Genomic DNA, 14,438 nt, shown 5'->3' with positions numbered 1-14,438 from the left:
TTCACGTAGGTGTTGTGCCAGATGGTACCTATGAAGTGTGTTCTAGGACAACGGGACAAGCTGCAGCAGGTAATGTGTTTGTTTTAATAAATTAAGTCCTACATAAATAAAACACTCATAAAATATGAAATTTAAGTCTTTTAACTGTGTTTTCATTTAATTGGTTGGAGAAAAGTCAGCAATAGTTGCCATAACAGTAGTGTTGTCCTGTTGCTTCCTGCCCTAGAGATTGCTAAATCTTGCAGTATTTCTCATGCTGCTTCCATCCCTCTCTTATCTCTCCCAGAAAAGGCTTCTATTTTTCCCAAACTCCCTCTCTGCCCAGTCTAAGTAGTCTGGACATTCTCCAGAGCACTCAGAAATAGATGTCAGTCTCTGTATTGGTCATACTTCATTTAGAAAGAAAACCAGTATCTTGTGTAGTTGTGCTTAGAGCAAGGTCTGTATTTTGATGGTGAAAAATCCTGGGAAGACAGGATATTCACTAGGCACACTATACACATAATAAACATCTTCCAGCGTTGTTGTTCAAGACCTGAATAAATAGGTCAGCATTTGTACATGCAGAAAGACATGTTTTATGTTTCTTGCTGTTAGAAATTCCATTTTGGAATAATGTACTTGCCTGCATTTGTAAGAGCTGAAGCTTGAGATGCTCTCTCCTTGTCATCAGCTTGGCTGAACGGAATGTGTTTTCATTAGGTCTGCCTATGTTATATTACTTGTTAAAGAAATACTGGGAAGTATTTTCATCTGGCATTTCAGTTGTGGAAATATATTTTTCTCAGAATGAGCAGAAAAGACAGTTCTTTGTAACTGACAAACACTGTCTTAATTAATTAGTACATAATTCAGTATGGGGGATTTTTTAGAAGAGGAAAAACTGGTTAAACTGATTTTTTGTTAACACAGAAAGCAGTAGTGCTGGAACCTGGACACTGAATGTATTGTGGAAGATGTGTGGCATTGACGTCCACATGGATCCAAACATTGGGAAAAGATTGAATGCTTTGGGCAACACCCTCACAACATTGACAGGAGAGGAAGATATTGATGACATTGCTGACCTCAACTCTGTAAACATAGCTGACCTTTCAGATGAGGATGAAGTTGACACCATGTCTCCCACTATACATGCAGTAAGTGAATCCACCAAAATAAGTCCTACTGCTTGGAAAAAGTCTTCTGTCAAATGGAAAGGTCTTAGTCTTGAGTCCAGCGTGCAAGTCTTTATAGCTCATACAAGTCTTGTTGCAAGTTAAAAATGTTTGTGTGTGTGTGTGTTTTCTAACTCCATATTTCAAAGGCAACACATTGCAGATCATATTTCTACTGGTATAATGTGGAAATATTGATCTGCATTTGAAAACATGGAGGAGACACGGTACCTAACCTCAGGTACCTGAATTGTAAAAGCTGTGGATTTCTTCTAGGCTTTCTTGACAGGAGAGTAAGTAACTAACATGAACAAATTTAAAAAAACCCTACTTCTATGCAATATGCTGCTGACTTTGCTTTTTGGTTTTCTACAAAACCATTTTAACAGCTGTTCCTTAATGTCTCTTGCCTGACAACATCATCCCAGCACACTAATGCTCCTGTTTGTTGTTCAGAAATCAGGTGGAGGCTCCTTGGGTGGAGATGCACGCAAGCTCACATTTGGGCAGCGGATTGTAAATCACCTGCTGGGTTTGAGTCCCCCAACCCACCGATACTCTGTTCCTGTAGAATATCTCTGGGGCTCAGCGAAGCGGGATTTGCTCCAGTCTAGCAGAGCACATATGAAAGCAGGCAGATCCTGCTCATGGGGACATGTATGTAGTAGTTATAGTGTGTCTAACTGAATGATGGGCTTTGGATCACTGGAAAAAATCCAATCAGCTGCCTGTTCACATGAATTGATTATTTTGCATGCACTAGTCCAAATTTGAAGGTGTGAAATTCACATTGCCTCTTGCCTAAATCGTACTGATGTCGAATTTTTGATGAGGGCATTAATGAAATGTTTACTTTAAACAGGAGATCGTTGATCACCGGCGGCAGGGAGCTTCCAGTATCCAAACTGGAGAACAGCGAGGAAGGAAATTTATGAAGCGTTTAGTTGATATCAGAGAGCTCAATGAGCAAGCGAAAGTCATTGATGACTTAAAGTAAGTGGGGTTTGCTTTATGTTCTTACCACACATCTTGTGGCACTGTTATGGTTAAGTGCAAATTGTTGCCTTTATTTAAAAATAAAAAAATTGTCCTTTTGGATTCCAAAAGCAAAAGCTATATATGCAAGTACTCTCCCAAATCTCTCTGGTTGTTCCATAAGTGTCAGATTAGTCTGTATTTTTCTGACTCTGCATTTTAATGACTGATTTATAATCCTTTTCTTCTTGATCCAAAATCATAGTTCCATCTTGATTTACTATCATGCTGATTACTTTAGCAAAATATATTGCTTTGAAACTGTAATAAGCTTAGGAAGAGGAAGAAAAATACTTAAATTGGGGTTTTTTTTGCATCTTGTACATGATGTTTTCAAGATAAATCTTATACTGTACTTGAGAAAACCCTTTAGAAAAAATTACTTCAAATTTCATCTGAACTTCTGTGAATTTTATTAATGGTATTTGCAAACATGGTTTTTTGGGTTGTTTGGGGGTTTTTTCCCCCCCTTTTCCCCAAGACAGACTTACTATGAATGGATCTGGCTGGGATGGGAATACAGAGGTTGGTAATTACGTGTTAAATAATGAAGAGGAGACACGTTTTACTGTTTATACTTATAATGAAATTACTGTCACCATTCAGAGGGAAATTTCATTTGAAATTTGGATTTTAGGTTAAGTGTTTGTTCTAATATTTCTGCAGCTGTATTTGGCCCTGGTCGTAAGTATTGGGACAAAAGAGAAAAATGGGGTAATTCCCAGGGAAAGCATTTTTACAACACAGGTTTTTGAAATGGTGGAAATAGTATCTATAAGATAACTCAACCATGCTTTATCTCCAGAAAATTAGGTGCAAGTGAAGGGACCATAAACCAAGAAATTCAGCGCTACCAGCAGCTGGAGTCAGTGGCTGTGAATGACATCCGCAGGGACGTCCGCAAAAAGCTCCGTAGATCCAGCATGAGGGTGAGCAGGATTAAGCTACTTTGAGAATATTGTAGCACTTGTGTCCTAAAAAGCCTTTTACTTTGCTGGCACTCCCATGTGCAATAGCATTTTAGCTTGCCAGAGTTTTTCTCTGTGTTCTCAGTTGTTCCATTTCAATGTTGTTTCTGGTTTAGGCTGCCTCCTTGAAAGACAAGTGGGGTCTGAGCTACAAACCCAGCTACAGCCGATCTAAGAGCATTTCGGCATCAGGGAGGCCACCTCTGAAGAGAATGGACAGAACAAGGTGAGCTTCCGGGAATCTGGGATCTGTGATAGCAATAACAGCACATGGAATGGGGGAAATGCTGGACTTGGGCTTGAAGAGTCCTTTTACTACAGGCAGCAGCTGTTTGTAGTGGAACTGGATAGGAGGAGATCATTTCGCGAGACAGGCATGTTCTAAAAAGCACTTTTCTCATTTTTTTGAAACCTCTGAGAAAATTCCACTTTTACAACAACTTGAGGTTTTCTATGGAATCCTGTTTTCAAAGCATACTGAAGAAATGTATATAAGGAAAAACGGCATAGTGTAATACTCTTGTTTTCTACACTTGATGTACAAACATCTACCTTTTGAAGGGGCTGTGTAATGAGACAAAGAAAGGGAGATGCTTTTTTGTGTGTGAGTAATTGCCCTGTGTGGTAGATTACAAATACCTTGTTTTTCTGTAATTTCTGCATGTTGGCTCAGGATTGAAAAGCTTCCATACAGAAATTAGCAGAGATATGTACATTAAAAGGAAGGAGGTGGAGAAGAAAAGAGAAAGAAGGTACACATGATTTGGCCAGTATTCTAAGTGCTTCAATTATGATTTAATATATTTCTCCATTACAAAGTGATAAGGATGACCTTATATTTGTGTAGTTAAATGTTCGCATGACCCTAAAATCTTGCAGTACAACTCAAGAATCTGTTTGGGTTTTGTTTTGCTTGCAGCTCTCGACTGGGAGACAGTGAAGACCTCCCAGATATCCGTGTAGATGCTGCATCTCCTGGGCCAAGAGTAACCTTCAACATACAGGATTCTGTAAGAATTACTTTATATGCCATACAATTGCATTCCCTGTGCCATTTGGTCACAAGTTCATGAGATTATTATATCCAGGCAAACCTTAATTATGTGTCTGCTTTTGTTAGTGTTTGCCTCAATTACAGATGTGTTTTTGGAAGATAGACTTGTTTTGTTAGAAGACAGATGTATTTTGGTTTCTTAGCACAGAAATTAATTGAATCATGAGCAAAAAATATTTTTAAATGGTTTGATTTGGTTTTTAGGCTCACACAGTAGAGATTTTCTTGGGATTCTTGTCAGAAGTGTGGAAAAAAAATCACCTAGGTTTTTTTTGGTGTTTGAATCTATTTAGAGTTTTGGAAATGGGTATTAGTCAGTTTGGTATAGCTCTACAGGTTTATCCTTCTCAGTGTTGGAAATGGATTGTTGAATTGGTTTTGGGGTGGTTTTTTGTCTTTTTTTTTTGCTGCTATGTTTTCTCTTTTTCAAAATGTTGATTTTGCACGGCTGAGATTATTGTAATTGTTTTAATTTCTATATTTTTTTCATTTCTATTAAGTTGAATCAAACAGCTTTGGGGATTGCACAACAATCCAGCTGTCCAGGGGAAGGGTATTTTCAGGTATTTCTGAGCAGAAACAAGTATTCTTTTCCAGAGAACTAATTTATCTCATAGGGAGCTGCTTTTCAATATTTCCTCTCTTTTGCACTCAGCTAAACAGAATGTATAATGAGTTTGAAAATATTTAAATTAAGCAGAACAGTTGTTGATGACAACAATCAAAATACTTCTATACCCTTATGTAGACCTAAAACCTCTTGTAAAATGAATTATTGGGGTTTTGCTTAAATATCGAGCAAGGCTGATGTAAAGTGACCCAAGTCTAGCCTTGAAATGTGCTTTAGGGGATGATTTTAGTGTGTGTGCCTTCACCTGTTACATTGTGTTCCAATGCAACAGCAATCAACACCAGAACAAAATAATTACTGGGTGGGAGGACATCTTCTCACACTCTTATTTCTGTTAAAATTCTTACATTTAATGCGGAGTAAGACATTGTCAAATAATAGCAAGTAGGGAATGTTCCAAAATTTAATATCCTGAGAACTAACAGAGTTTTTTAATTGCTCTCAAAAACATATTTAGGGAACATAGTAGAGTATTTTTCTTAAAAAGAAATTAACAGAGCAAACCCAAAACTCAAAACAAACCAGGAAAGCTACAACTAACAAAAAAAAAAAAAAAAAACAAACTGAAGAGACAGTAATTTACTTTTTCTCCCTTCTAATTATTCTCATGCTCCCAGGAAATAAATTCCTGTTTCTGAGAGAATGGTGGAAATGACACCTGGGAATGTGCTTTGCACATTTCAATATGTTTGCATTTAAAAGCTATTCTCCCTATTGTTGTTGTTATGTAGAAGCCCAGTTAGCTTAGGTTCCGTTGGCATAGCAAAATGCTATCAAACCCTTAAAGGTATCAAATTTTGAATATTTTTTTAAAAATGTATTTTCCTGGTGTCATAATGTCAGTTGCTCAGCAGAGCTCTAATTTGAATTTGCAGACAACAACTGTGTAGCTTTACAGTAACACTGCATAGGAAGTGCTGGTGTTTAACACTTGTAGATAGTTTTTGCAGGCATTTTAATAATTTAATGTTGGAAAATTGCCTGTGCCATGATTTCTGTGAGAAACAGGAGGCTCCTTTAGGACATTTGGTTCCGTGCTCGGGCCAGGGTGCCTGGGGGCGGTGCCGTACATTCTGTGTAGTGCCCTGCATGCCCTCACTAACGCTCCCTGCAAGTCATGGGCACTTGGGCTGCCTTCTGTCCTTTTCTTTCAAAATAGTTGTTAAATTTAAATGAAATCTTTCCATTCCTTCTAAATTGGTAAGAGCATGATGAGTCTTTATCTAGCAGGCTGAGCTCAATCACTAGGCAATGGCAAACATCTCCCCACCAAGCTTTCATTCCCTTCTTTTTCATAATCCCTCTTGCAATTCCTTTACCTGCTCTCTCCTTGTTATGAGGAACTCGGAAGTAAGAGTTTCTCATAGCACTCTTGCTTCTTTATTTCCAGATCTATCTACTGCATTCTCGGTGGAAATCATACCTGTGGAAATTTACTATCTTTTTGTCTTTTCACAATCAGTTTCCAGAGGAGACAGAAATGGACCTTTTGTCCGTAACTATTGATGGTCCCTCCCATTACTCATCTACTAGTGAAGGCTCATGCTCGGTATTTGGTTCACCCAAAACTCCAGTAGGCTTCTCACCCGGCATTCCCTTCCAGCCTGAAGAAGGACGCCGGGATGACAGCTTATCCTCCAGCAGTGAGGACTCGGAGAAGGACGATGACCATGAAAGGGAGAGGACGTATTTTTATAGGAAACCACCGTAAGTAGCGGTCCTGAGGAACAACACAGAAATGAAGAAGATACCTCAATATATTTTCAGTACTTTCAAACTTGAAATACTGAATTTAAAGCCACAGAATCTGTTGCTGGTGAAGTACTGAATACAGTCAAGTGTGTGTGTGAAAGGCAGGGGAGGTTGTGTCCAGCAGAGGTGACTGTGTGGGAAGGAGGGATCCTGATCGGAAAAGGAGGCAACTATTAGAAATTTCAGGGCTTGGCAGAGAATGAAAGAACTTGGAAAGTGAGGTTTTTGAGGCACAGAACAGGAAGTAATAATGTGGGTATTTACAAATAAGAAATTTATTGTATAAATATTTGTGTTACTTTTCTGATTGCGAATTTGAGAAAGGCTTAGTTTTTGTAATACTCTAGATTAAGAAATGTAATGTGTTAAGGCAAGATGGGTCGCTGTACTGCTGCATATCAGATAAGGCTTTTCCCCAACATGTTTTTATAAGTTTATACACTGAATGTGGACATAGTTTGGGAATGCCTTGTAGCCCCTGCTGAGGTAAATGTCCTGCTGATACCTGCCCCCCACCTGTGCCTGTGCAGGAGCACCTCTCGCAAGAAAGCCACGGGCTTTGCTGCTGTGCACCAGCTGTTCACCGAGCGCTGGCCAACAACACCCACCAACAGGAGTGTCACTGGCACCACCACGGAGAGAAACATTGACTTTGAGCTTGATATCAGGGTTGAAATTGATTGTGGGAAGTGTGTGTTGCACCCCACTATGCTCCAGCAAGAGCACGACGACATTAGTTTGCGAAGGTAAGAAACGTGTGCATTAGTTCATTACCAGCACTTTATTTGTAGCAATTAGCACTGCTTAATAACAGAACCATAAGTTGCAATTGCTCTGGCCCAGTGTGACACAGGAAATTATTTTAATAACATGAGTAAATTCATTTTAGGAGCTATGATCGGAGTTCCAGAAGTTTGGATCAAGAGTCTCCTTCAAAAAAGAAGAAATTTCAAACTAATTATGCATCTACTACTCACTTACTTGCTGGCAAGAAAGTGCCATCATCTCTGCAGACAAAACCCAGTGATGTGGAAACAACAGTGTTCTATATTCCTGGAGTGGATGTAAAGGTAAAATGAAGGGATAATTCACAGGGAGACAATGAATATGTTTTCTCCTGAGCACCATCAAGCTGTACACTCCCTTGGTTTTTTAATCATTGTTTCTATATCCTAGCATGAAAGGGTCTCAACAGAAACGTCCTTGTATGTTATGATTTAAAAATCCTATGGAGTGAGAACAGGGAAAAATCTGTCACTGCTGAAGGAAAACTTCGTGCAATTCAGTTGAGGCAATGCCATAAATCACATGCTCCTCACCTGAAACAGCTTGGCTTCTCTAGTCTTTCGATGTGCAAGGACTATGTGTGTCCCTTTTCCAGTTTTCCAGGCTGTCTTCAGGGATAACAGTTATACCTCAGGTGCTGCCCGCTGCTTTTAGTCAAATTTAGGAATAACTAAACATTCTCTACAGCTTTTGTTATGTTCTGTGTTTTCAGTAATAGTGTATTGTGCATATAGAGGAGGTGTGAACTCTTGGAATATCTTATTTTGATTTTTTAATGCTAATTTCTGTATGCCTGTGCTTAGTAGTGGAACAGTTCCACCCGACATTAAGACAAGAAAGAAGGCTGTGTGCACAGGTGGCACAGGATGCGTGTGATGTAACAGAGAGAGAAACAAGCTTTAGACATTGTTCCTAAATAATAAATTTCCTCCATTTCTCTGTGTTTCATTGACTTTTTTTTTTTTAATATTTATTAATTTATCTGGTTTTTTTGTACTAAGTTTTCAGTTCTTAATATGTGTAGGACATGAATTGGAATGTAATGTATCTTACTGTGATGGTTTAGCCACACTTACAATGATATTTCTGTAAATAATGAGAAGAAATAAATTTTGGAGGGAAGGAGTGACACCAAATGGCTGTATAGAAATTGAGTTCTTTGTGTGAAGTAACTTGATCTTGCTTTGCTTTCCAGTTGCACTACAATTCCAAGACTCTAAAGACTGAATCGCCAAACACTTCTCGAGGATCCTCTCTGCCACGCACCCTTTCCAAAGAGTCCAAGCTGTATGGTATGAAAGATACTGCCACATCTCCTCCTCTATCTAGCACTATCCACAGCAAGACTAACACCTTACTTCCTCCCCAACCCCCACCCATCCCATCAGGTACTTATAGACAAACTTTCTGAACCTTTCATGGATATATTTTTCCTTGGTGTAATCTACTGCCTTTAGATCTGGCTGCACATTACCTGGAGCACTGTGTTTATCCAGTCTTGACTTTGCCTGCAGAAACCTGATCCCAGAAGCAAGGATGCAGTTCATAAAGCTGCATTTTTAGACATTGTTTGCCAAACCAATCTCAGTAATATTTCTGTTATAGTCACCATATCCCAGTGATGGGCTGTCACTGCCTTCTCCCAGTTTTCATTTAACAAAAGAATGTTGGAAAGCAAAATATAAATATCTCACCTGTTGCAGACCCTAGAATAGCCATGATTTAGAGTAACGAGTTCTGATACAAATTTTGATTTGTCTCCAGTGATTCCTGTTTTCAAGCAGGAGGCTGTTGTTACCTCATGTCAGATCCAGACGCGTGTAGATTGCACCTCCAGTTTCTGAGACATTCACTCTTCTCTCCTTTGGCATTTGAATATTGCTTTAAACACAAAGCCAAAATTTTGTCAGAATTTGATCACCAGGCAAAATGAATCACTGAAAGTTCTGCTTGTGGGTTTTGTCTTACAAAATCACCGGAGATGCTGGGAGAGAACAGTGAAATGGGGACACCTTCCTCAATTCTCCATGCTGTTGAACCATTAGCTCTTACTCCTTTAGGTGGCCATCCTCTTTATGCTTACCGAATGTCGTGTAGTGGTTTATGCTACTTCTCTTCACTTTTGTTCTCTACTTTGCTATCTTCTTTCTAATCTTTGCCTTTGAATTCTTACCACATCATGTGCAGGTACTGAGGCTTGCTGGTTTTATGTCTGTAAGCTCTGCATTTGGTGTGGAAGTTGCACTTGTATGATAACATAAATGCCTCCCAGACTAGATATAGGCTTGTAATTGCTTTATTTCTTTATGAATTGTATTTCTATAAGTATTTATTAGTCCTGAATGGTTTTGAAACACATTTATTGTCATTTATGCTACGTTTTTTAATAGTACTTTTCCTCTGGAAATCATTCCTCTGGAATGGAGACCAACTTGTTGTATCACCTTTGGTTTCCAGTAAAAGTAAGATAGGACAATGTAGTCAGAGACACGAGGCAGAATAGTTTGCACAGAATGAAAATTCAGTGCTTGCTTTTTTTTTTTTTTTTAGCAAATAAAGGATTTTTAATCTCATAGTAGTTAATTTTTTATATTTTTCTTGGAGCATTTTAAATCCATATCACCGTTTATGTATATTCATTCAAATGGCTATATTTCATAGAGACAGTAATTGAGCTGGTACTAATATCTTCTCTGCATATTTATGTTTTGGTGAGCATGGATTCAAGATTCCTCTTCGACAGATTTAGAAAACAGTAATCCTTTTATTTGTTTATACTCTGGCTAGTTCCAAGCTTTCAAAAATGCTAGTTTAGAATGTTCAGTTATTCCTTGCATAAATACGAAAGGACTTGCCATTTAAAGTTTTAATTTTTTTAATGTATTTTCTGCATTTAAACTGACATTTTTTCCAGACTCGTGCATTTATTTTTCCTAATTCCACTTTCATTTCCAGTCAGCTGCGGTTACTTTGCACTGGGTATTTGGAGAAGAACTCTGTGTGTTTGCTTTCAGTGCTATTTTCTAAAAAGTGAGGTGGTGACAATGACAACAGAGTGCTTGGTCAAGACCATGAGGAATGGAATTACTGCAGTTAAACATTACAAACTAATGGTTGTTTTTGGAGTTTATAAGTGTAAACTTAACGATTTAATTTTCTCTAGCAGACCTGATCTATGTCTCTTCAGATGATGGAGAAAATTAGAGGGCACAGCTTGATAAGTTTTGAAGTGTCTTCTTACGTTCAGCAGTTACTGCTCAGTGGTATTACCTTAGACAAATGTATCTTTTCAATGTTGCAGCCAAAGGGAAAGGGAGTGGTGGAGTCAAAACCGCTAAACTCTACGCGTGGGTTGCACTCCAGTCACTGCCAGAGGAGATGGTGATCAGCCCCTGCCTCCTGGACTTCCTGGAGAAAGCCCTTGAAACCATTCCCATCACACCCATTGAAAGGAATTACACAGGTCAGTTGCATAATTCTATTCTGGCACTCTGTGCTTTTTATGGTATTGAGCTGCTTTTCCCTTCAAATTCCACTTTCTAATGAGTTCTTGTACTTGTTAAAAGCTGTTAGTTCCCAGGATGAAGACATGGGACAGTTTGATATACAAGATCCCTTGGAAGAGTCCACAACATCCTTAGTGTCATCTTCAACGTCAGCATATTCCTCCTTCCCTGTGGATGTGGTGGTTTATGTACGAGTCCAGGTGAGGTTTTAACTCAACATTCAGAGTAGTAACTTACTTTAGTCACTGTCTTTTAAACAATCAATGCTTCTAAGTGGTTTTTGAAAAATAAAACTCTTTTCAAGTGTTCCTTCTGAATGCTTTATTTTTGTCCTGCCTGTCAGCCCTCTCAAATCAAGTTCAGCTGCTTGCCGGTATCCAGAGTCGAATGTATGCTGAAGTTGCCTTCCCTGGACCTTGTTTTCTCTTCTAACCGAGGAGAACTGGAAACTTTAGGCACCACATACCCATCAGAAAGTGTGTCCATTGGTGGCAGTACTTCACAGAGTGGCTCAAAGAATTCAGCTAGTAAATCTGGAGCACCAGGTAATATGTGTGTGCATGTTGATTCTATACACAGAATATTAAACTATATTGCTGCTAGAGGGCATAATTTGAAGTGCATTTGGTCTGTTTAATACTGCTGTTAGCATCAAGTATTATTTCATGTTTGAAAATGCTTTCAAAATCTGATTTTTGCCCAAAACAATGACTCCAGGTTCATCACCTGGCCTTGGCAGTCCCCTCGGCAGGACGAGGCACAGCAGCAGTCAGTCAGATCTGACAACTTCCAGCAGCAGCTCTTCAGGCCTGAGCTTTACTGCCTGCATGTCCGACTTCTCCCTTTACGTCTTCCATCCCTACGGAGCTGGAAAACAAAAATCAGCTGTTACTGTGCTAACCCCTGGATCCGGAGCCTTGGGTACGGAACAAGTTTTTGTTTGCTTCTATGAACATTATTCAAGTGTGGCACAGTTTTCTGAACTGTAGATTTGAAAGGATTTTGAAGATGAAAATGTTTCCTTCCTGCTTCTAGGGAATGTGGACGAGGAGCCAACTTCGGTCACTGGCCGGAAGGATTCCTTGAGCATCAACCTGGAGTTTGTGAAAGTCAGCCTGTCACGGATCAGGCGTTCAGGAGGCTCCTCCTTTTTTGAGAGTCAGTCTGCGAGCAAAGCTACCAGCAAGATAGATACCACATTGATCAACATATCTGGTAAATGCTGCTTTCATTTTAATCCCAGCTAATTAGAGAACTGCTGTTCCAGAGATGGACTTTACTCTTGGCAGCTTTTTAGTTTTTTAAAAGATCTATGTACTTTTTTTTTGCCCCTGCACATGGGATCCTGACTTACTGGGCAAACAGCAGGAATGGTGGTGATTAATCTGCCATTAAAATCCTCCCATGAGGAGTCTGAGGGGCATCCAACACAAGCAGGACTCAACATAATCTGTATTCTTGGGTTCCATCTTGCCTTTATTTGTATCTAATGTTTGGACTTGGAGAAATGGCAACATCTCAGGAAAACTTATTTTTTCATGACAGCAGAGACGATACTACTAGGTGAAGGAGAATTTGACTTGGTTACCAAAACCTGTTATTCCTGGGAATTTACAACTGTGTGGATGTGCTTTTTCTTTTTCAGCTGTCTGTGACATAGGATCTGCTTCTTTCAAATACGACATGCGCCGCCTCAGTGAGATCCTGGCCTTTCCCAGGGCTTGGTATAGGAGAAGCATTGCTAGAAGGCTTTTCCTGGGTGATCAGACAATAAATCTTCCAGGTAGGAGACTGCTTCTTATCACAAAACAACTTGTTACACAAAGGGTTACAGTAGGAATTTTATAAGCATTTATTACCCGAAACTTATTACATGTATTATGATTTGCTCCACATGCAGTCACTCAAAGAAGTTTAATAGAAAATCCTAGAAGGAAGAAGTGACAAATTGCTGAAGTAGGTCACTGAATAATTTAAACAGCATCTTCCAAGACCAGGTTGGATGTGGCCCTGAGCAACCCAATCTAATAAATGGCATCCCTGTCCATGACAGGGTTGGAACCACATGATACTTAAAGTCCCTTCCCAAACCATTCTATAGTTCTATGATATATTAGTGAGAACAGTAGAAAACTTTTAGTTATGTTAAATGAAATACATTTGGACACTCTCCCAATACTTCTTGGTATACGGGAGGATATGGTTAGACACGAATGAAACAGTTTTTCTGTGTTTCCTGTGCCACTTTTTCTCCAGTAGCATCGGGCCCTGGAACACCAGATTCAATTGAAGGGGTGAGCCAGCATCTTTCTCCTGAATCCTCCAGGAAAGCATACTGTAGGACGTGGGAGCAGCCCTGCCAATCTGCTTCCTTTACTCACATGGCACAGTCACCCAATGTTTTCAGTGAGCACAGTGCCAGCAGCAGTATGTCACCTGGGACAGCATCTCACAGCCTCAAGTCTCCAGCTGTCACAAGATCCAGGAGCGTGTCTGATTCCTCAGTGCCTCAGAGAGGTGAGTAGATAATGACTTTTAAATTTTTTTTCTAAAGTATTTCCATCAGTTGTATGAAAGAAATATGTCATTACTGCTTTGAAAATACTCTTTTCCACAGTGCCTGGCACTGGAGAGTCAATGGCTTAGAGAAGGGAAAATGTCTGAAATGGATGAATGAAAGTTGTCAGCATATTTTCCATAAAATTGCACTATCTGTGTGTGTATAGCGAGTCAATTTCTATGACAGCTAAAGCAATGCATATTGTAAATCCTCTAGTTCTCACTTGTCTTCTCTCGTGGTTTGTGCTCTTTAAATATTGTGCTTGTCAGTCCTTTTGTAATATTCACAATAGATATATTCTGCCAGTTTTTCCTAGCATGTGGAATAATTTAAATTTCTGTGGGTTTTTTTTGTTTGTCTGTTTAGATACTCTTTCAAAAACATCAACTCCATTTAATAAGTCAAATAAAGCTGGAAGCCAGCAAGGAACACCATGGGAAACACTGGTTGTGTTTGCTATGAACCTAAAACAATTAAATGTTCAAATGAATATGAGCAATGTAATGGGCAATACCACGTAAGTATAAAACAAGATCAATCATGTTTTAACAAGTGGTGGTGGTTTGGGGGCAAAACCCCATTTTTTTTCCACACAGACTGTTAATAGCCTGTTGTCTTTTAGCTTTAAAATTCTACCTTTTTCAGTTTTGAACTGAGAATCCCCTCATGAATACTGTAGTTGCTTAATCCTGAAGTCACATATGCCTAAACCACATTATTTGCTTCTTTCCGCTTCAGTTTCTCTTTCGACAGCCTGGAAAGTTGTTGTCTGTTTTCACCTCTGTTCTAGGTGGACCACCAGCGGTTTGAAAAGTCAGGGCCGTCTGTCTGTGGGAAGTAGCAGAGATCGGGAAATCAGCATGTCTGTGGGCTTGGGAAGATCCCAGCTGGACTCCAGAGGGGGAGTTGTTGGAGGTACCATAGATGTTAACACCCTGGAGATGGTGGGTAAGTTGGAAAGCCTCCTGCTGTTAGCATGTGCTCCAGTC

The 14,438-nt window shown here is 39.4% G+C and overlaps 1 protein-coding gene across 10 annotated transcripts in view; it reads left to right on the top strand.

Moving 5' to 3' along the window:
• The window catches only part of KIAA1109 (KIAA1109 ortholog), an 88,959-nt gene that overhangs the window by 69,190 nt on the left and 5,331 nt on the right, over positions 1–14,438 (top strand). For 4 of the 10 annotated variants that reach the window (XM_032110563.1, XM_032110559.1, XM_032110560.1 and 1 more), the window contains 20 exons: positions 10–69; positions 913–1,139; positions 2,020–2,150; positions 2,998–3,121; positions 3,277–3,386; positions 4,080–4,170; positions 4,715–4,777; positions 6,308–6,552; positions 7,128–7,343; positions 7,487–7,667; positions 8,579–8,771; positions 10,685–10,846; positions 10,950–11,089; positions 11,233–11,434; positions 11,607–11,810; positions 11,925–12,104; positions 12,535–12,672; positions 13,146–13,406; positions 13,816–13,966; positions 14,240–14,397. In XM_032110563.1, the coding sequence (XP_031966454.1) occupies positions 10–69; positions 913–1,139; positions 2,020–2,150; positions 2,998–3,121; positions 3,277–3,386; positions 4,080–4,170; positions 4,715–4,777; positions 6,308–6,552; positions 7,128–7,343; positions 7,487–7,667; positions 8,579–8,771; positions 10,685–10,846; positions 10,950–11,089; positions 11,233–11,434; positions 11,607–11,810; positions 11,925–12,104; positions 12,535–12,672; positions 13,146–13,406; positions 13,816–13,966; positions 14,240–14,397 (3,237 nt within the window). The remainder of the gene's footprint in view (positions 1–9; positions 70–912; positions 1,140–2,019; positions 2,151–2,997; positions 3,122–3,276; positions 3,387–4,079; positions 4,171–4,714; positions 4,778–6,307; positions 6,553–7,127; positions 7,344–7,486; positions 7,668–8,578; positions 8,772–10,684; positions 10,847–10,949; positions 11,090–11,232; positions 11,435–11,606; positions 11,811–11,924; positions 12,105–12,534; positions 12,673–13,145; positions 13,407–13,815; positions 13,967–14,239; positions 14,398–14,438) is intronic. The other 6 variants (XM_032110565.1, XM_032110564.1, XM_032110558.1 and 3 more) reach the window with 6 other exon arrangements.

This window comes from Corvus moneduloides, chromosome 5, assembly GCF_009650955.1.
Source record: "Corvus moneduloides isolate bCorMon1 chromosome 5, bCorMon1.pri, whole genome shotgun sequence".
NCBI lineage: Eukaryota > Metazoa > Chordata > Aves > Passeriformes > Corvidae > Corvus > Corvus moneduloides.
The sequence above is the reverse complement of the archived record's forward strand: the minus strand, read 5'-3'. Positions and strand labels throughout refer to the sequence as shown.